Source organism: Myiozetetes cayanensis, unplaced genomic scaffold (genome assembly GCF_022539395.1).
Source record: "Myiozetetes cayanensis isolate MyiCay16 unplaced genomic scaffold, myiCay2020 scf1, whole genome shotgun sequence".
Taxonomy (NCBI): Eukaryota; Metazoa; Chordata; class Aves; order Passeriformes; family Tyrannidae; genus Myiozetetes; species Myiozetetes cayanensis.
In genome coordinates, this window is record NW_026086604.1 from 110445151 (window position 1) to 110467546 (window position 22396).

General features: G+C 37.2%; 1 protein-coding gene across 8 annotated transcripts in view; it reads right to left on the bottom strand.

Annotated features, from left to right (window-relative positions):
• The window catches only part of RBMS3 (RNA binding motif single stranded interacting protein 3), a 766388-nt gene that overhangs the window by 22600 nt on the left and 721392 nt on the right, over positions 1-22396 (bottom strand). For all 8 annotated transcript variants that reach the window (XM_050319193.1, XM_050319165.1, XM_050319175.1 and 5 more), the window contains one exon: positions 15500-15610. In XM_050319193.1, coding sequence (XP_050175150.1) covers positions 15500-15610 — 111 coding nt within the window. The remainder of the gene's footprint in view (positions 1-15499; positions 15611-22396) is intronic.

Consider the following 22396-nt stretch of genomic DNA (forward strand, 5'->3'; position numbering starts at 1 on the left):
AGGTCTGTGGAAGGTGGTAATAGCATTTTTGTGAAGACTTCCTTTTTCCTGCTTTCCACAAACTCTTGAAATTCTTATGGGAGAAGGGTCCTGTTACAATTGAAGTCAATGCCCCACTGATAGGGCGTGACTGAGTAAGAATATTACATGTTAATTATCAGCTGTGGGAGGATCTCCAAGACATCAGATCATATCAGCAATAGAGCTGCAAAAGCACAGGAGAAACCTTGCCTTTTAGCAAAGTGCTGGCTAAGTGAACTGAACTATACTGCTATGTCATCAGCTTGTCTACCATGTAACAATCTGCTAAAAGTGTTGAACTCCTAAACTTACTGTGTGACAAAAATTACACAGAATCTCTCCTCATTTGTCATTGTTTCATCCAAAGGATGAAAGGGGGAGAGAATGAAGAAGGAAAGATACCAAAAAAGTAAAAAAAAAACCAAACCAAACCAAACCAAAAAACCAAACTAGACCAACCAACCACCACCAACAACAAAAACCAAAAACAAACCAACAACCCCCCAACCAAACAAAATGGCAGAAGAACAAAACAGAAAATGAAAGAAGAAAAAAAATCCCAATACTTCAAAAAATAGTCATCACTCCTTGCCTATTTTCTTTACCTTATACTGGAACACTCTGTTTTGTTGGGAAAGTGTGATCAACACAGCTGATGAACCATAAGTGAAGTAGCCAAGAAGTAGCCAAGAATTCAAGCTTGATGCTTCAGCTTTGACTGTCAATTTGTACAGTGAGCAACTTAACACCTAGAAAACCTGAGGTTTGCTTAAAAAAAAAAAAAAAAATGCACGCACCCATTTTTCATAAGACACTATTAAATACAGCTTTATGGGTGTGCTTAGTACTTATTTTCCCAGGAATAACATTAGCAATGCTTGAAGGGGCCAGAAAAACAGATGTGTCTTAGTGCTGGCAGAATAACAACATTCCAAGGCTGTTCTTTGTGTTCTTTCAGTGCTAGCTTTCCAAAGTAGACAGAGTCAGCTCATACGCATTCAAATTACATACAATTATGATTTGGTATAGATTTGTGCTTTGACACTCTCTTACAGTTCTGGAAAATATAAGCACTGAAAGTTTTCAGTGCTGGTGTATGAATTTTAATAATTTTTAGGGCTAATAAAGACCAGGCCAAGTGAAAAGCAATTCACATCAGCAGAGAAAAAAAACCTGTTAATCAGTCTTGTCCTCGCTATCAGTGTACTGATTGTAAATAGTTTTAGACAGGGCTAAAAAAAGCACAGCAGTAGTCTCAGCTTGATAGAGGAGTACACTGTAATGGTAGTTCTTGATACATTTTTTCAGGTTAGCACATTCTGTGAAAAATTAAAAGCAAAGCAAAACAACAAAATCTTCCCAACTTCCTCCCCTCCCTCTAATTCTGATAGAGAATATGAGAATAATCCATGAAGGGAATCAAAATTGGGGAAGACATTAATACATGTACAAACACCCATATTTCCTCCTTATGAATGCCCTTTATATGACAGAGCTGTCCAAACAGCACTTAAGGAGCTACAGCAAAACACTTGACAGACAGGCATGATAAGTTATGGCTCAAAATGTTTGCTTGCCAGACAGAAAGGGTGACTTCTTTTCTTTTTTTTTTCTTTCCTTTTTTTTTTTTCCCCCCCCGAAAATCCTTTCAGGTAAACTCACTCTATGTCTGCTGGCATGCAGCCATTTTTCTATAAATTCATATCACAATGCTGTATTTCTAATGGATTGGGTATGGTGCTTTTCCATTTTGCTAATGAGAAAAGCTAAAGGCCATTACTTGTTCTGATTAAGATCCCAAGGGAAGAAATGTGATGTGTATATTACCAGGCCATACGTAAAGGAAGTATTTGGCATGTCTAATCAATCAGATGAAGGGTAGACAGAAAAAGTCTTATCCTGTGACTGCAGAGAAAGAAGACATAAGGGGAAAAGAAACCATAGAAAGTGTCTTTAAAAGGTGACTTATGGGAATCAGTTTTAATGATATTAGTATGATCAATGACTATGGCTACTATCTGGGAAGGATGTAATTACCAAAATGAAAACTTTCAAATGGGAAGCCTGATCAAGGGCAGAGGTACTGTCATATTTCTCAGAGCACTGTCAGTTCTCATCTAGGCCATGTATTCCTGTGTCCCTTACAAGCATTACCATACCATGAGGCTTTCCTGTGGTGGGAGCAGACCTAGGGAGTGAGGGGCTGAGAAACTTTGCATTCAGCTCAAAACCACAGGTAAGTCTTGCCCCAAAGGCAAATTTAAGACAAGGTCGGGAAAAGGGAAAATAGAAAAGAGAAAAGTTGCTGTCATGACTGGCTTTAAGGAAGGTTTTGCAGTGGTGCACATTTAAAAACCATTTCAAGTAAAAGAAAGGAAATGCTGTAGACCAGTGACCTATTCAACATAAAGGAGAGGGGAAAAAAAATGTACAAGATATGCACTGCTCCGTTTGCAGAAGGTTAGTCTGGAATATCCTCTAAGATGTTTCAATATGCAATTGCCACATGCTTAATTCTGATGGCATAGAATTTTTCAAATTTATACTTGAATGAAATACAAAGTTTAGAGACATTTTTTTCATTCGTTTTTCAGTGACTGCATAGTTACAGCTTGCAAATGGAATAAGATAGATGCTGCAAATGGCAAATGAAATGAATAGAGCTTGGAGATGAGTGTTCTAAGAGAGGACAAGATCCTTTGATTGTGTCAGAGCTGCAGACATAGTTTAAATAATATATTAATTTCAGAGAATATTATAAATCACTCATGTACATTAAAACTGACAAAATTCTACCATACTACATCCCGTCAAATGGAATTTGAGATCAATGAAATATTACTGTCAATGATGGCAAAACCGTAACAGCTGATAAGGCCAGCAGGAGATCTTCTAATGCACTCTAGCCTGTACAGGTAAGCAGTCCTGGCCTCTTCTAAGTGCCACAGCCCAACCAGAGACTTGCTCTTCTCAAGAGGATCTTGCAGACTATTTATTTCTATGCTAGGTTGTCCACTTTGGTTTTTTGTTGTACTTTCGGTTCTGGCATATGGACTAACCAGAAAGCTTAGACATCTTCATTTTGCATTGCTGCTTACTGACCAGCAAAATGCTCCCTTTCTGCTCTCCTTTGACACACAGAGTAAAAAAAATAAAAAAGAGAAAGATTAAGTGCTGTGCAAATGTTTGCAATGGAGAAAGTCCTAACTACACTACGGATTTGCTTGTCCAAGAATATGACAGAGATGACAAAGTGGCCATTTTTCCATCAAATAAATTTATATCAACACTTTCGAACCATAGGACTTTGCATAATTCACCTTACAAAGAAGGATCACTGCTGACATACTAGTGTTATGCTGAACTCCCAGACCGCACTGCTAAAATACAAATTAGCAGAGTTAACATTTAGAAAGTGTATAACTGGCTATTCTCGAAGCTGAATAAGGGTATTTGCAGATTCCTCTCACTTAGTGGCTGATGTCAGGGACAATGAGTTTAGTCTTAGGATGGAGGGGGAGTGGGGGATGATGGTCTGCCAGCCTGCCCAGCTGTAATATCCCCTAATAGCCTGGAAGGAATTGTAATTGTGAACTGAAACAGCATCTGCTTAACTGTCATCCTAGCCCTCAGGACTGGAACTTTTTGCTTGTTGTGAAGGATCATGAGAAATACTACACAGAGCATGAAGATGAAAACAGAGTGAAATTAAAACCATTAAATAGAACCACCAAGGCACAGCTGTCTGTGCTGTTAGTGAACTCAAGGAAATATAAATGCCAAAATATATTTGAAATTCATGATGTAATTTGGTATGGCAACTTAGAACACTGAGGTAACTGCAAATTTCTAGTTTAAAGTATTTTTAACTATTATTATAGTGGACAGATTATTACAGATCATTCAGTGAGAAGCAATTAAGTTTCACTGCTAGGCACTAAAGCCAAATCTAACTAGAACTGGTAAAATCTTCTCTTTTCTTACTGAGAAGAATGGGCCAATTAGTTCAGCTGTCTTGACCAGAACAGCTTACTGCAGTTCATCATACCGAGAGTCTGGGCTTTGCTTTAAATGTACAGCTGAGCCATCCCTGGGTTTGAAACAGGAGCTGCTGTCCATACTACAAGAAAGATTACACTGTATGAGAGTAATTTTCCTCAAAGGGAATCAAAGGGCTTGCATTACTTTGCTTACTTATTTAAGTGATGCTATAGGTTTTACTTAATATTTTTAAAACACCTGGAGAATATAAATTTCAATATAGGTGCTGCTGCTGTCATTCTCCAGTTTCCTGCTTCAGAATGTCTCTGAAAAGTCTGGAGTCCTGTTTTATTTGGGAGGAATAGTAAATGCTACAGATCCCTTCCTGTATAATTTGTACTTTCAGAAAAAAACACCAAAACTGTCAGAAATATGTAGGATATGTGCAGATGGAGTTAAATACTTCCATAGAAACTCCACAGGTCCATAAACTGAACTGCCTAAAAAAAGAAGTGGTTACTAACGGTAAGTACTGCAATTTCTTAGTTTACAATGGGACCAGCTCTGCCTGCAAAGATCTTTATAGAATAATTACATACCAGAGACACTAATTCATTACACTTCTGTGCCAGACTTGTAATTGTGATCATGTATGTGTATATATATATATATCTATCTAAATCTAATTGTTCCTAGGAACACATATCTAATAGCATATGCAATACGTAAAAATCCTAATATTAAAAATAAACTCAAGATGATGCCATGATTCTTAAGCCATATTTTTCTCTTTTGAAACACAAGAAAATACAATGTTGCTCATTACATTTGTACAAAAATTAATGAAAGAGAAAATTGGATTTATAAGCCTTGAAATGTATAATTCTTTTCTTTGCCTTCTGTAGTAGGTTAATTACTTCAAACTTTTTCATCAATCATTTTCTGGTTTCCCACTGTGGTTTCTAACTCTGATACAATTTTTTACAAACTCAGATACAGTTTTAAACAAAGGATAGAAATTTGAGGAAGGTCTGTGGTCTTCTGCTCTCAATACCCTTCAGGCACAATTTATAAAAATAAGGAAAGGGAACCTCCTCCTCCAGTGGCCTGATCCACACACTAATGGAATTTTTTGCTGCCCACTATTTCTCTATGTTCCATAACACATTCAGGAAATTTGAAGTTGTTGCTACTTTTTTTTTTTTTTAGTTTTAAATAAACTTCATCTAATATGATAATCTTCTAGAGTGTGTATAGAAAAAAAAATACGATGAATCAAATTATAGTCACTTTGATGAAACAACCCTTTATTACTAGAAAATGAAAATTTCTGAGATGAGTATATTATCTTCAAAGAAAATCAGCCCTACTAAAGCTAGTTAGGAGAACCTGCATGTTAAAAGAAAGGCAGCAAAATAGCTTTTGTTAAAATATTACCTTTAAACACTAAAACTTTGAGCACTGATTTGGATTCTGTTGATAAACTAGGTAAGGTTATCTGTGGAAATACCATCATAGCCAAATACTCACTTCACCTTGTTACTATATTTCTGTCACTCCGATTTGGACTGTCAAAAATGGTCACTGAAGAAAGAACAAATACAACCAATTTTTTAGTCCAGTGCAGGTATTTTAGGTGGGAAGTAGTAGCAGCAGAGCAGAATTATAGTAAACAGGGGAACGGGAGCAGTCAGGTGCCTGCTTGAAAAAAATATAATTTTGGAAATAATAGCATCTTTGGTCTATACTACAAACCCTGCATACAGCTGTGGTTGACAGGGCCAGAGAACACAAACAGCATGAAATTTTTGCATCAGCGAAATCAGCTTGTGTCATATAAATATTATACTGACTTGAGAGAAATGCCCAAGGGAAATACAGCAAAGGAAAACAGGGAGTTGAGGCTGGCAAATGCACAATTATTTGGACATTTAGATACTGAACTCTTAAGTGTCTGTTGTTGTATTACAACTGCTAAAACTAGAAAAGTCAAAATTAGCAGCATACAGGTGTGCCTATCACATTCAAAAGCTGTGAAAAATCTGAGGGATAGAGTAGTCCTCCACGAGACCGACCAGAAAAGGATGAGCCTCTGAGATACAAATGCTCCCTAGACCCATCCCGATGTGGTGCAGTTCACCTCTGCCATAACAGTAAAAATCTTCCATGTTCAACAGTCCATTACTTTGCTAGAAAAACAATTCAGTGCGGCAAACTCCCAAAATTCACTCAGTGCCGCTGCTCTCAAAACCCTTGTTACAGCTCAATGAAATGTGCTGACTGAGCTGTTTCATAGTAAATATTAGGGATAGCAGAATTCTCCTCCCAAATTGAGTCTTTTAGGAGCAAGAGGATTCTACAGCACCGTAGCTCTGACACAGAATCACCCATAACTCAAGGATAATAAAATACCATCAGAGGGCACAGAGGTTATTGCCATCGGCAGGTCCCTGCGGAATTGTAAATTGTTTGAACAAAGCTTACCCTTTTCTGAGAACTTCAAGCTAGAAGTACTGTATATACAGGATCCCAGTGTCTTACACAATGTATGAAGACTGTTCCTTTACCTCCTTCTTTTAACCTTGCTTCACAAATGACTGAACAGTGAACAGGGCTGCTCTTTCCAGAAGAAAATAAGAAAGATACCTCAAAAGCACTGGCAATTTGTCTTATGGGAAGTTTAAACCTTTGGGGTACAAGCTTGCCAACCATTTGATAAGCCATGTGGATTAACTGTGAAATGCACTGTGTGCTGAAATTCTGTGGGATATGTTATGGGAAAAAGCAGTGAAATTCAATGGAATGTTATTTTTGTGACCATCTGCAGGTCCAGGACTTTTCCCGATACACAGGTTATTTCTGTCATTTAAAATATGTAAAATGCTGAACATCCTTCAGGTTAAATTTATTTTCAACTCCACTGTATGTGTTTTCAATAATGTGGCAACGTGTCACCTTCTGAGACACTGCAACATCTGCAGTACAGTGTTTCTTATGAAGTCCCAGTGCCCCTGGAAGTAAACTTTTCCCTATGAGAGAACACTGTAATTCACAGGCTGCTGCTTAGAGCAGAAACATTTAGCTTAACAAAATGTACCCATCCCACTGAAAAAAAAAAAGCCAAAAGCAAGTAGTATACTTACTAATCCACACAACACATGTTGAAATGAGTCAGTCTTACCTCTTGGTCCCAAATGTTTTTTAAGGAGTGGATACTGTGAATGGTCAGTTGCAACATATGTTTAGTCTTTGACTGTGTAAACTTCAGACATTGCAAATAAAATGTTATTTTGATGTACAGCTCTTTTCTGAGTCTTGGTACATCATGCTCAGTAAACATTTTTAAAAGCTTTTATAATTTCCTGAATTCTCAGTACTTAAATTAATAGAAAATAAAAATTAAATTATTATTACTTGTTTTGAACCAAATTAACAATGTTTCTTTGAGATGAAAAACAGAGGTTGGAGATGAAAGGAGGCCGTTAGACCACTGCTCTGGTTTTTTGTCAACACCTGAAAGTGCCTCCTGTGGATTTTAAGGTGTTTGGCCCAGTTAAATTCTAGATGTCCCAGACAATGACCTTTCCATGGTTCATTTCAAATGCTAGTCTACCTCTTAACATATTACCAATTTTTGCAGTGCATTAAAGTTATGCTTTCCCTGTTTTACTTTCAAATCCTTATTGTTAGCACAACTAAAACTTTCTTCTCCTTTCCATGGACACCTTTCACGCACCTACACTGAGTTGTAAGCTGCTGTTGTCTTTCACCTTCACACCCTTTTCTTCCAGCTAAAGTTTACATCTGCGTTTGAAGTTGATACAATTCAAGTACTTCACCTTAGAAAAGATATCGTGGGAAGGGCTGCAACAGTACTTAGCAGAAATTAGTTGCTCTTCCATATAATTTACCGTGTTGTTCTTCTCCACTGAGGATACCAGTCCCTTCAGGGTTCACAGGACTTCTTGCCGTGCCAATGCACACTTGTAGCATGTGGAGACATGACCATAATAAGACTGTTTCCCAGCTCTTGGAAAACTATGGAAGCAGCACCTCTGGGAGACACTTCTTGCTTTTCACACGGCCACGGTTCTGAAAAACATCCTTCACCTTTCCAAGATCCTCAAACTTGCCTTGTATTACACAGACCCCACAGAGCTTGTCTGCACCCCGATATTTGGATTTAGCACTTCTCTTGAAAGCCATATTCATCGTTTCTGTCAGAATCACCTGAGACTTCTTTAAACACAGGCAGGACAACAAAACCAAGTTTCATTCCAATAAGGTGAAGAGTACTGTTCTTGATTGGAAAATGGAAAACCCATTTAAAAAAGAAAAACACATCAAGAAAATACAAATTACAGACCTGACATTTAGAATACTTCTGTTTTCCACCTTCTATTGAGTTTGTCAGTTGTAGGTGTGGCAGAATGTTTCAAACATAGAATTATTTTCAGACTCTTTAAACTATTATTTGTTCCTCTTTTCTACTTCCCTGTCTGTTAAATAGAGATTCCTTCAGCTAAATCTTGTACAAATCACTAAAGCCAAAGTAAGTAGAGCTAAACTAAACTTCTCTTCCCCAAACCTGCCCTGTCATTTGTGGCATCAGCACAATGTCACATGAAAATGTGTGAACACAACCTTTTTTCCTCTTAAAATTCAAAGTTGTTAGGGGAATGATCTACCAGTAGTTAGCAAAATGAGTTCACAATCTTGGTTCACCTCTAGCAGAGATATGAACAAAAATTTCCAGGGGTATGACTATAGGTGAATATTCTGGGGGAGGATATTCTGTAGACCTCTAACTATATGCCAGATATTACCAGTTTTATGGCTTTTGGTTTCTATTCATTATTACAAAATAAAAAAGATAATTTTATATGCAGTGCATGGCTATCATTAAAAAAAACAGTTCTTTGGAAGAGGTAGCTTTGAACTACACTCCCACTGTCCTTCAAAGTGTCAAACAGGTTGCACTTCTAGAAATCACAAAATAGAACTGCAGCAGTCATATAAAAATGAAATACATGAGAAATATATGAGAAAAAAGCCTCTAAATGTTCTGGTTCACAGTTATAGAAGTCATTTGCAAATTGATTATGTGAATGAGATTTGTTTGATGATGAAAATGAAGTTATATTAGTTATGGCTCTTCTGGCTGATACTTTTTGCTTTGCTGATCCATCATTGGTGCTTTGCGTTGATGCACATTTTTATCACCACAACCAGAGATCTGAGTCCTTCTCTGAAAGGGAATCTGGGTTACTGTCACTTCTAGTCAGCAGCTGATACCTCAAAGAGAGGCAAGGAGTCCTCAACAAATGCACTTTGTTCACATGTGGAAGTGTTGTGTGAAAGTAAAATTTAATACAGAATAAAAGCTACTGACATGCTGGGCTCATATGAAGTGCTGCTTGAACCAAAAATGGAATTCCCTCCATCTGTGTTTATTTTCCTTTTATGTTTTCTTTTCCTGCCTATGGCAGGCAGTGGCTTTTAAGGTACATAAAGTCAAACAGTAAGCCACTACCAACAAAGGTAGGAAAGTAAAGCCAATTTCAAAAGAGAAGGGGGAACACTACAGAAATAGGATTTTACAAAGCCTGTTCATTCAAAGATACCATGTAACCAGAGCTATAGTCCAACGTGGACTGTGGAACCCATGTTGAAACAGTCGGTAAGAAAGAGTCTCATCTACACAATAGCTGATCGGCCCAATTCTAATATGAGTCTGTGGAATTTCAAGATGGTCCAAAAAGGAAAAAGATCACATCTTCCCTTGCTCACCCTAGCAGGTGTTTGCCCTCTACTGTCAAATTAAGATTTTTTTCTGCCCTGCTGTTGCATCCTCAAATGTTTCCTTTAGAAATGCTGAATGTATTTTTTTTTAAGGTTACTAACCTATTTGTCTCAACAATATTTAATGGCAGTGAATTCTGCGAATTGTTTAAATGCTTCATGATAAAGTTCTTTGTTCCCTGTTGATTGGTTTGAATCTGGTGCTTTTCTGTTGCACTGAGTGTCCTTTTTTTATCTCAAATTATGCAAGGTAAACAGGAACAGCCTTTCAAGAGACAGGGAAGGAAGGTGAAAGAGGAGTTATTTGGTTTTTATAACTCTTGAGAGACCTCATGTTGTTCTTCTGCTTTCTAACCAGAAAAATTTTTCCTTAAATGGATCTCCTGCCCCAGACAGTTCCATGTTGTTAATCACTTGCATTTGCCACGGACCTTGGCTGAGTAAATGGATAAAGAAGATCTTAGTTTCAGCCTGAACTGAACTATTTCATTTGCAATGGATTCAGTCCTATATTTTCCACACAAAGAGTAACTGAAACTGTCAGTCAATAAATAAAATAAAAGAGCTCTAAGATTAACACCTGATAACGTGAAAGGCACAAGACTGCAAAGAAACTTTGCTCCTGTAACTCTCCAAGGACCTTGTGACATACAATTAGAATAACAGAGAGTACTTTTTGAACAACAATCAGCTCCATGTAGCTGTAGTATGTGCAAATAGAATCACAGATTAAACAGGAAAAAAGCCAACCCTACCTAACAAAGCAGTTATTCTGCTGAGGCCTTCAGGTGACATTTTAAACCACTGGTGACTGTAGAGCATCCAAAGGAAATAAAAGATAAAAAACTTATAACAAGCTTGTTGTTCCATTGAAGGCTTCTGGAGATATCATCAAGCTTTGCTGGCAACAAAAAGAACTCACAAAGTGAAAGATAAGACTGATGTACCTGCACAACAACCCTGTTATTCCACTGAGAGATTTCGGTGATACTATAAACCAGGAAAGCTGAGATAGGGTAGTTTGCAGCTGCAACAAGATACCACATTATGTCAGTGCACTTCTTCCACCTGATTGCATTTTTAATACAGAGTATCCAGGACAATTAAAGAATTTTTGTTGTTGTTGTTTAAAAAGTGCAATGGAGAGCTTATTTTATAGGCTGCCTATTTCTAAATTAGAAACTGAAAGCAGAATGAACCATCTGCAAATGTGAAGAACAATTAAGCAGCACTGTTGAGCTAGCAGTTTTTAGTAAAAAACCTGGCTTCTGCTCACTCTTCCACTGGTGTGGGTCTCAAAGATTTAAGATGAAACAAGGCTACAGTGAGGCAGTTCCAAAAGAAAAGGAGAAAAAGCTGGAATTACCCCTCTGCCAATAAGGACTAACAAAGGCTGCCTCAGACTGTTTAATGAAACTGGAACCCAAGTGGTATCTGAAACGGATGCTAACAGCAGGAAGGGCAGGGAAAACCCAACCAAGAAAGTGCAGAGCAGCAAATTTCCTTCAGGAATGAGCAGCAGAGGAAAAAGAGAAGGGCAAGTCTTCTTCCCACTGAAGAAGCATATCATTGCTGCTGATGGCCAAATGTGGAATTGCTGAGCAACAGGGACTGAAAGCAGTGATCAAACTGCTCAGTTTTTACATTTCTAAAGGTTTTTGTATTATATCCACTCAGGCATCAATCACAACTTTATTAAACCACAAAACAAATGTCAGATCAATGGCTGTATCAGAAACATTTTGAATGACAGGCTGATGATGGAGCAATCCCAGCCTCCATACATTATTAAACACATACTAATGCTGCTCTTTCAGTGCTACCCTTACAGACTACTCACTCTATTCTCCCTCTGCAGTACCTTTTTTAATAGTAGACCTAATTGTAGATGAATATTACATCGGAAAAACAAGACTCACTATAATAAATAATAATTAGCTAGTAAAAAAAAAAATTCAAGCTTAAAATCAGTTGTCTGCCTTCACATTATGCCTTCTGTCATTAAAATTTTATTTTAATACAATTGTAGGAACTGAGACTGGGTTGTCAGCCTTAATCAGAATATTCAGAAGTATTGCCTTTTTGCTATAGTCTTGATGTAATTTAAGATTAGGTTTTCTTTACATATTTGCCCACAGCCAGCACACCCATGTAAATGCTTTCTGCTCTTTTTGAGTGAAGAGGTATGTATGAAAAATAAATAAAAATATGGCAGAAATTGTCCCTATGGCAGATTCTCTGCTTAACTCGGGATTTCAGGGAAGTGATCAGAGCAGAACACTTGCCTCTCAATTCATCAGTATCATAAACCGTATTTTCATTGGCAGAAATCAATTTGATTTTCACAAAGGCAGAAAGGAATTATGTTCTTGGTGGGAAGAACTGGTAGATATAAAGGCTGTACAAATTTCTGTCACAGCACAGGAGAGTACGGTTGAGTTGCCATAAATGGCAGACCCTTACCTCTCTTCCTCCCATGCCCTATACCATCCTTTGTCACTGAAATCAAGCAAAGATGGATTTGCAGATTTTCTTGGATTTGCAGATTACTTGGCCTGGTACCCTGGTAGCCTTAGTGTATCCTCTTGATTAAGGAGTGTTTAAGATAGCAGAGGTGTCCAATTTTATGCAGACAATGGATAACAAATAAGAATGTTTAAAAAATAAAATGAAATTAAATATGCATTTTGGGGGGTTTTAGAGAGAAAGGAAACTTGTCCCTCCCCCTGGAAAATGGTTTCCTAAACAGAATTATTTGTGCTTTTTGGGGAAGGCTTTCCCTAGCACAAGGGAAATGCAGCTGGCTATGAGTGGGTCTAGAGGAAAACTACTCTGTTTTGACTGCTGAGTTGCATGCTCCCAGCTGGAAGTGAACAGCCCTGCCAGCATTAAGCCAGAAATGCCTGCCCTGGGCAGGTGACTAAATATTCAAGAGGATGGAGGCAGCTGCCCCCTAAATTCTCATGGGTTTTAACATGTGCTTTGGGGCTGAGAGATCAAAACTCAAATCCAGGTTTTGGTGTCAAGGCAGGAATTGGCAGAGGCTGCTGTTACTTGGGTCACTTGCCTCACCAGAGGGCTAAAGAGTGCTCCTCTGTAAAGGGTCTCCCATCTGAAATGGCTCCAGCCTGGACAGAGTATTTTAATCTTTCAGAAAGCATTAAAAGGCAGAGTAATTCCCACAAGATATGAAGCTGTATATGCCTTTATGCTATTTCTCTAGCTCACTCACTAGAGAATAGATTTTCTGTTGAAGCAATATTTTAGAAACCCAGTGTTCATCCTGAATTGGGCAAGTGTGGAAGCAGTTTTGGAGCCAGCTCTCACTTAAATGACCACAGGGGTCTGTTTCAGCTGCAAAATATATTATGTTGATTAGCAAAATGCTTTGTCTGAGGAAGTGAACATATGAAAGCCTTTTAATAAAAACTGCTTTGCATACTGCAAGCTTTTAAATTAAATTGGGACAGAGTTAGAGCCAACACTGAGAAGAATTGTTTGCGACTTTTTATCTTATTTGCCTAAAAAATCTGGTGGCTCTTTATGGCACCCTGTTGCACAGTTTTAAGAACAGAATTTAAAAATATATTCATAACAGAAATGTATCATTTATGTCTTATATCTCCCATAAAACTTAGTCCTGCTGAGGTACTCAGTAGCATGGTTTAGACCTGGCACAATTCTTCATGCTTTATGCTTTCAATGCTCCTCTCTCTTGAACAAAACTCAGAATTCCAAAAAAATGGAGTAAAACTACCTCTAAATAAATAATATCTCTAATTATGTTCTGTTCATCACAATTTTTTTTCTGTAACAGAATACATTAGGAAGAATGAATTTCAAGTCAGGATGGGTACATCCCACAAAACTGCTACTGGCAACCCAAATCCAGAAGTTTTCCCTATAATTTCTAATAGGAGGAATTCACAAAAGAGGAATTCTTGATGACCTCCATGATTATCCTGTTTTCACAAGTACTTTGAATGAATATGGTGTTTTTATCAAAGAGAAATCCTGTATGTGGTAAAACAGGGTGTCATTTGAGATGCATGGAAAGCCTACGGATATTGTAGCACACATCAATCATTTGCTCTTCCTTGCTCTTTAAGTTTTCTGTAAATGAATTAGGAATTTTAAAGATAGAAAACATAAATCTGTATAGTATCCCTCTAAATGTATTTCAAGAAGTTATCACAGGGAATGCTGTGACCTTGAAAAATAAGGCTGTGTAAACAGTTCAGGAAAGAAAGGAAAGATTTTCTTTCAGTTGCAGTCACATAAACTGAGGACCTTATTATCACCTACTAAAGGACCCATTGCATTTCAGGGTCCTTCCCCTGACTTCCCAAATGGATTTGTTCCTATAAGCATTGTAATAGTGGTCTCAAGAGAGCATTAGCTGGGAATTTTCTAGTTTGCATTAAGGTTGTGAGACAATGAGTGCAGAAGACAATGTCTGTTAAGAGTTATGGAGTTGAAAACAACAACTAGAAGAAAAAATTGATAGGAGCTGCACAACAGCACAACCAGAATTCATTTTCAATTTCCTTCCCTTAATTTTTAAATACACTTTTGAATCACAATAATTACACATGCAGAATTCTCACTAGCCCTAGTATTTCCTTTCATTTCATTAAGGGAAAATTGCTGAGATTAACTTTGAGATGTAATTCTTACTTCTTTTGATTGTTGAATGCAGCATTTAACATAACAGGAATAAACAATTAGCCATCTTATTTAATTTTTGTCAGAAATGAATACAGAAGTCTTAGAACTTACATTCAACAGATAAGGAAAAAGGAGGTGAAGAGAAGAGGATGAGGAAGAAAAGACCTAAGTGAGTTAAATAACTTTGTACAGATGTGCTGTTATTCAGTAAGTTATTCAATTAAAAAAAAATTTGGAAAACTCTGTTTTTGTAGATTACTATCAAGTAGTACAGTGGTGAAATAGAAAAACATTTTTAAGTGCATAACAGATCTTTCAAGTAATCATTGCATAAAGAGTGTGTGCTAAAGACATAGAAGTGTAATATTTATGCCTGTATTTTCACAAAAATTTACCTGTACATGCAGCATGCACACGTCCACATATCAAACCACCATATATTGTCTGTAGTTGTTGTATTTTAGAACTTTTAGGGAGCTTCAGTAATTTTAAGTAAGAGCAATTTTTGCCTTTCTCTGACTCTGGGGAGTTAACTGAGTCTGATTTACACATCTTAAAAAGAAAATAATAGTGGAAATATACATGTTTAAATATGACATACTGGAAACACAGCTGGCCATCATCAAATATCACATTTCTAATCCTGGAATAAAATGTGTATGGCTGGCTGTTATGGTTTAGAAGTGAGTAGTGGATCCTACCAAAATGCCAGAACTCCTGCTTCCCAGAAGTATAACACTTTCTAGATTGTCAAGCAATTTCATATTATAATCCAAATTGATAGAGGAGTACTTCCATAAATACATGAGAATTAACACAGAAAATTCCTGCTAAGTACAGAGCAGGTTTTCTTGACCTGCTATTTCACTACTCATACTACTTCATCATTTCTGTTTTGTAATACCTAGTGCTGACTGTATGATGTTGAAGCACTGAAAACTCAGGAGTAATAAATTATCTTAAGAAATGCAGTAAGCAATACATGTCTTGCAATATGAAAAGCAAATAGTGTAATCTATGATCTTACCGTTCCTGTTGTGCCCAAGGAAAGGTGGTTCATCTGTTGGGTCAGAGGGCCCATCATGCTTGCTGGCTGCATTGACATAGTGTGGTCCATTGTTGGTGTTATCACAGCACCCTAGAAACACACATTATTTACACTTCAACCTCTCAATTTAAAAAAAAAAAAAAAAAAAAAAGGCAGCATTCTCTAAATGAGTGAACCTGACTGAAAACTTGACATGAATCTTAAAGAGACTAATATATCTGTCAGAGGAAATATGTTTTGTTCCTATTGACAACCAAGCTACACACATATATTATTTGTACTGCTAATGAGGCCATTTTATGTCAGTTCCAATTAAGTGTCATTTTTTACTTCATTGCTTCTGACAAACAAATGCATATGTTCTTTCTATGATGAATGCTACTGTACATTGCAAAATGCCTGTCATTTCCATTTTTCCATATCCTATATAGAACAATCTTACAGACAGAACACATATGTCCTCAATTTTCTAAAACCTTCAGTCTCAGAGATCTTCAACCTATTATGGTAATTATCTTGGATTTTTCCAGTCGCAATTAAGAACCCTTGCTCATGACATTTTATAGCTGATTAAGTAAGACTAGCTATTGACAAGCGAGTTTAGTAGTGGCACCCATTTAAAACACAGTGTTTAAAAGCATTTTTCTTCTCCGCATGGAAAACAAAGACATTAATAACAAAGAGCATATGAACTAAAGCAAAAACAAGACTTTGAATAAAAAATGAAAAAAAAAAAGACATGCCAGAGAAGCTTTGGAGAGAGAGCTTCCTTGCCATTCATATTCTTTGGGTTTTGCCCTCTCTCTCCCCAAGATCCCATTTTGGGAACCTCATGCCTTAGTGAAGTGTTGATTCTCTGCAGTTCTATGGGATACAATGCTATTTTCTGTTTTGGTTAGAGAAAGTCAGTCAGAAAAAGTGGTCTGCTCTTTTTCTTGCAGATAGTGAAATAGGGAGGTGTTTCCAGCTATTTCTTCATATGAAATAATAGCTTTACTTAGTGTATATGCATGTTTGCATGCGCACATTGCAATTTGCACAATCACATTACACTACAAAGTGTGAAAAATGTATATGAATGTGTTTGTTTAAAATAATTGACTTCTTTTTATCTACGAGATTATTGACAAAATCCATCTATAAACAGGAATTTAAACTAGTTCCAAAAACCACAGCACATCTGTTCTTAAGTGTCTGTCTTATATTTACATAGACCTACGTTACTGTATTGTCAAGGATCTGATTAGAAGCTAAAGATTTCAAATTTTCAATAACAAATAATTAAAGAAATAAATTCCGTGGAAATACCAATTGAATTTTTTCTCACCCTTCAGCAATACTTTTTCTATGCACATCCTATCTGGGAAGCATAGAGTCTCCAGTCTCTGTGAACTCATTACTTGTATGTCCTTTTTGTAATACCCTCAGCATATGAAATATATATACACTTGTTTTATGTCCCATAGTAGATTACATTTCTTGCATTGACAAGAGTCCCTAGAGAAATTTGGCAAATTACAGAAGCTAGCCTCCACAGAGTACCTGTCATGAGTCCAAATAAAGGCTTACAAAACAAGCTGATCAGTGTGCACATATCAAACCTGCAATACTTGCAAACACTTTTGCTGCTTTCTTGGATATATTAATTTGCATGGGTTTACACAGATTAACATACTTATTGATTAACTCATTTAATGAACTACCACAGTGAAATCTTCCCTTTTTGCTGAAATGGTCTAAAAGCAAATCTGTGGGGCATATACCCATTCAGCAGTCCCTGCACAGCAGATTCAGTGAAAGAGTCTGAGAAACCACCATGCCAAAGGAAAATTATGTTCTTCCTATGTGTTCAAAATCAGTGGCCTGGGATAACATGCAGCCAGATGGGAGGGTTTGAACTTCACCTGCAATTTTTGATTATCATAAGGAATTGTAAACTTTATGATCGGAATGATCAGCATTTTTACTGTACCAAACCATAAATGCTCAAACTAAATTTGTCAAATGATAAACAGTTCTCAGTTTCCTCTACAGGCAGTTGGCTCCTTCAGCTTAGGGATGGAGAATTGCCTCAAGGCTATCCATGACAGACAAGCTGAGCTCCCACTTGTGATGTTGAGGAAGGTGATTCTCCCCTTCTCTGCTTTTGTGAGACCCTGCCTGGAGAAATGTGTCCAGTTCTGGGGGCCCAGTATGAGGAGAATGTGGACCTGTTTGAGAGGGTCCAGAGGAGAGTCACGAAGATTATCAGAGGGCATCAGTGTATACAAGCATCTGGAAGGAGGGTGTCAAGAGGATGGAGCCAGGCTCCTCTCGGTGGTGCCAAGCAATAAGACAAAAGATGATGAGCAGAAAGTGATGCACAAGAAGTTCCACCTCAAGACAAGGAAGAATTCCTTTACTGTGCGGGTGACCAAGCACTGGAACAGATTGCTCATACAGGTTGTGGAGTCTCCCTCCCGGAGATATTTAAGAACCCTCTGGATGCAATGCTGTACAGTGTGCTCTAGGATGACCCTTCTTGAGCAGGTAGGTTGGACCACCCACTGTAGAAGCCAGAGAGGAGACATATCATTGCAGCGAGGTTGGACATGAAGACATTTAAAGGTCCCTTTCAACCAAAACTATTTTATGATTCTTTGTGTGATAGAGTAAGCACCACAGCTTCATGCCAGCAATAGTGGCTGCAATTACTGTAGGATGTTCCAAAACCTTAAAATACGAAGCTTTTTTTGCAAAAATGCTTATTGCAAAGGTATGGCTGGAGGAACTTGCTGTGCTACAGATGTGACAGACTGATAGCTATTCCTGTGTATAAATTCAGGAACCTGGAAATGAAGAAGGGGCAGCACTGAAGGAAGTCTTATGATTTAGTGCAGCAAACACAACTGCCAGATACACAGTGGAAATATCTGATGGCAAATGTCTTTCAGCAAATAAGTAAGCCAGACAGGTATTGCAAATAAAATATGGACTGGAGAGAAAATACATCAGGGACAAAAACATTGCTCAGAGATAGTAAATATATTATTTTTAAATTGAAAAAAATATATATCTTAGTCCCTAAATATATACCATTTAATAGTTTAGGAAAAAAGTTGGGAAAACAAATCAAGTACTTGCAGCTTTCCTAAGACAGCTGAACATGTTCGAAATTGACAGTTATCTACAGCAGAGAATTATGTGCATGTTCCAGATTACTAATTTACCAGAGTTTGCAGAATCTTCTCATGATCACGTAGGAAAAATTACACTTAATTAAGGAAATCTCTTCTGGTTGTTAGGATGACGCTCAATCTCCAGACCATAATGCGTTTCATGATACATGCTGTCAAATCCATTTGTATTCAGTTTCTTTAGCAGTAGAAGACAACGTCTTGCATTAGATGTTGCCATCATATTAAAAGTAATTTCATTCTTCTCAGCCTGTAGTAGGTATTTGCTGATAAACATCCAGTTGGCTGCTGGCAAAGGCTACAGCAAACATATTTTTTGTCTTCATCTGTTTGGATATCTGATTTTACTGAGTTTATAAACTGTATAGAGACATATTAGCATTGCATAATACTACTTCAGACCCAGCTTAGTCAAAAAAAAACTGCACAAGAAATTATGATGAGGTTTTTGCCACCACCTTTGCCCAAACAAGTAGTTGGCCAGCTAGTTATTTAGGTCTGCCCTGTTGCCTCAGTATGATTACCTTTCTTTTCCATAAGTCCTGCAAGGAACTGGTTACTAAAGCGACTTCTACATTTGTCAAGATGTTCTCGGCATATGACTTGTCATACAATTCTGTCGATGCTGTAGTGGCTTTAAAAGAAATTAACAGGACAAGTAGCAGGGAATTACTGGTAGAGGCAAAAAAACCCCCCATGATCTTTGCAACATTGTGATATATCCAAGATATCCTGACATACAGCCTTTAATTCCTTTTCCATTTATTTGAGAGACCTTGCTGTTTTAAAATGCTTTAAGCTCTGTGAGCATACCTTTACTATAAGAAAGTAAATGCATATATTTTTCAGAATATAGTCTATCACTGGCAAAGAATGAAGTCTGACTTTATCAATTACAATGTACAACCCCTCTACAGCTACAAACTGAAATTACAGGAAGGACACTAAACGCAGTTTGTGTATTATATTAAGTAAACTATCTTTAAGCACTTGCCAATAGCAAAAGGCAGCAGCAAAAATAAAGTCTATGTTGGTGCAATGACACATGCCACCTTTAGTGCATGGAGGGTGGGAAAGTGACATCAGAAATAAAAAGTGTATTAGGAGGCTTTAGGATCAGAGAGTTCACTAGTTGAGAGATGCACTTAGGGGCCAGTGGGAGGACGGATTAGTTAGTCACAGCTTTCTATAATAATGAAACTGTATTAAAGGGTTCTATTTTATTCCAGTGTTCTAATATTAATATTGTACCTGAGGGGCAAATACCAGCTGAATAAATAAATTTTAAAGCTTACAGTAAACATCTGCTTATTTTGCAGTTTACTTTTTCTTTATTTAAGAAGTTTTAACAAGTTAACCATACTTATAAATTCTACTTTGTAAATACTGGCCAATGTAAAGCCAATAAGCATTATGGCAGCAAACTTACTTTTCAGATTTGTTTACAGACATGCTCTGCAGACCTATAAGCACCATTCCATCTAAAAATTTATTACTCTACTACCAAGTCAATGTATTTATGTTATTGAGAACATGTTGTTTCTTGAGGTTTTATTAAACTGAGTGAAAGGATGACTTTCCTTACACTTATCAGACAGACTCGTCCATCAAGCATTAACAGGAAAAAAATCAACATGCATACTTTTTTGCAGATAAATATACTCTCTCTGCATACTGAACAAATGATAACCATATTTCTATTGATTCACTGTTCTATCTAGGCTGTCTTGTATCTAGGCTGTCTTGTCTCATTTCCTTGGGCTAACTCTAACAGGGAGCTCACTTGTCGGAACAGTGAGCCTAGAGGACTACTCTGAACTGGCTGGTAAGTGGTCAAACTTTCATGACAACTGTAGGAAGATTAAAGGTAGTTTTGAAATCTTCTCTGTCCTCCGTCATCAGCTCTGCTGGAAATACTCACTGATATTCCAAAACAAAGGAGAACCTATTTTCCCTTTTTTCAATGAAAAGTTAGCAATTGCCTTGGCTAGATGATCAGAGATTAAATAATCATTTGAGTATGATGAAAAAGATCAGAAAACATCAGTTAATAATGTATATTCTGCAAATCTTAGGATTTGGTTTCATTTCATTACATTGTGAAATTTAAAAGCTTGATAAAAATGGGGTAAAGCGAGCAAGGAGGCCAAACCCTGCACTAAATTTAAGCAGTTTTATCTTTGGAACATGCAAACCCCGATACAGACCTTCATCAACTCTGAGCCCTGCTTCTGTACTGAGTATTAAACTACAAGTTCACATTGTAATATTTCTAATCTTGGGCATAAATTCAAATTCTTATCTGACATCCCCTTCATAACTTGGTTGAATTTCCTTGGAGCAACAGACATATTTGCTTTCCCTTTCTCATTTTCTTGCTGTATGTTTGTGAACTTCTTTCCTCAGATGAAAGTATATGTCATAGATCCAAGAGAGTTATTGCCCAGAAGTAACTGGTCTTAAAGGATTAAGAATCCAAATATACTGTGGTAAATAAAGAACAAAGGTGACCCTTGTGTATGTATCACCTTTCCTACAGCAATAGCCAAGGTTTTTGATGGTTTCTTTCCCACTGTTCTTCTTGCCTTTAACTGTTTTTCTTGTCTCCTAGTTCGAAATACAGCTTTTGATAATATACAGATAGTAGCCTAAATGCAGATTAAAGGATATAGAAATGAGAACATCAGGACATAAAGAAAATACAGCTGATTTCATAGGAAAAGTTTTATATTAGCAACTGCATGCAAAAACAAAGCAGTATCTGCAACTATATTGTACTAGTTAATAAATGCATTATATCAGGCAGTACCAGTGTGATTTTATGTCAGCAGTTTATGCCTCTAACAGAGTTGAAAAAAACAGTAAATTTCATACCATACATCTGTCTGTTAATCTCAAAAGACTTAAAAAAAAGAAATAGCATTTCTGGTGCAAGCAAAAAGTTACTCAGTGCCTAACATGATTTTGCATGGTGACTTAAACCTTTCCACCCAAAATAACATGTCAAAAGGAAGGCCACTGAAGAAAAAGAAAATATTAATGCAGGGAAAATATACCTGAGTTGCTACAGGGACTCTGAAGCAGAGATTGAGGGCCCCATGCTGCATCTCTGTCATTGCTGCCTGCACATGCAGGCTGGACCACAAGCCCATGTGCTTCTCTCTAGACTGAGAAACAGAAGTTTTCATACCCTTCTCCAACCTACCCCAGGAATAAAGTAAAATTACTGAATAAATAAAAAATAATAAATAAAGGCCTGAATAAATATGAGCAATTTTGCTGGGGCCTGCTAACAGAAAGGAGTCCACAGCAATTAGAGGAAGACCTGTTGCAGTGGGGTATTCATTTCAGCAAGTGCTGGAGCAGGCAGAGAGGCCATAGGCAGCTCTTGCGCACTTGTCTGACATATTCTAGAAGAGACTAAGAAATCACATTTCTTTTAATTTTTTTTCCGACTCTTTACTTCAGTTAATAAGTGCACTTGGTTGTATGACGGCTTTATGTAGCCAATCTACATAACAGTGCTTTTGTTCTGTCAAGATGCTTTTTTAACAAAAGCATCCTCACAACTCTCACAATAGGTTTAGCATCCCCAGAAGACAAAGAAGAAATAAAGAGGTGGTGCTTTGCCTGGGGCATACCCACTGTAATATATAGATCTTCTCCTGCCCTTCCCACTATCAGATTTCACATAAGAAAT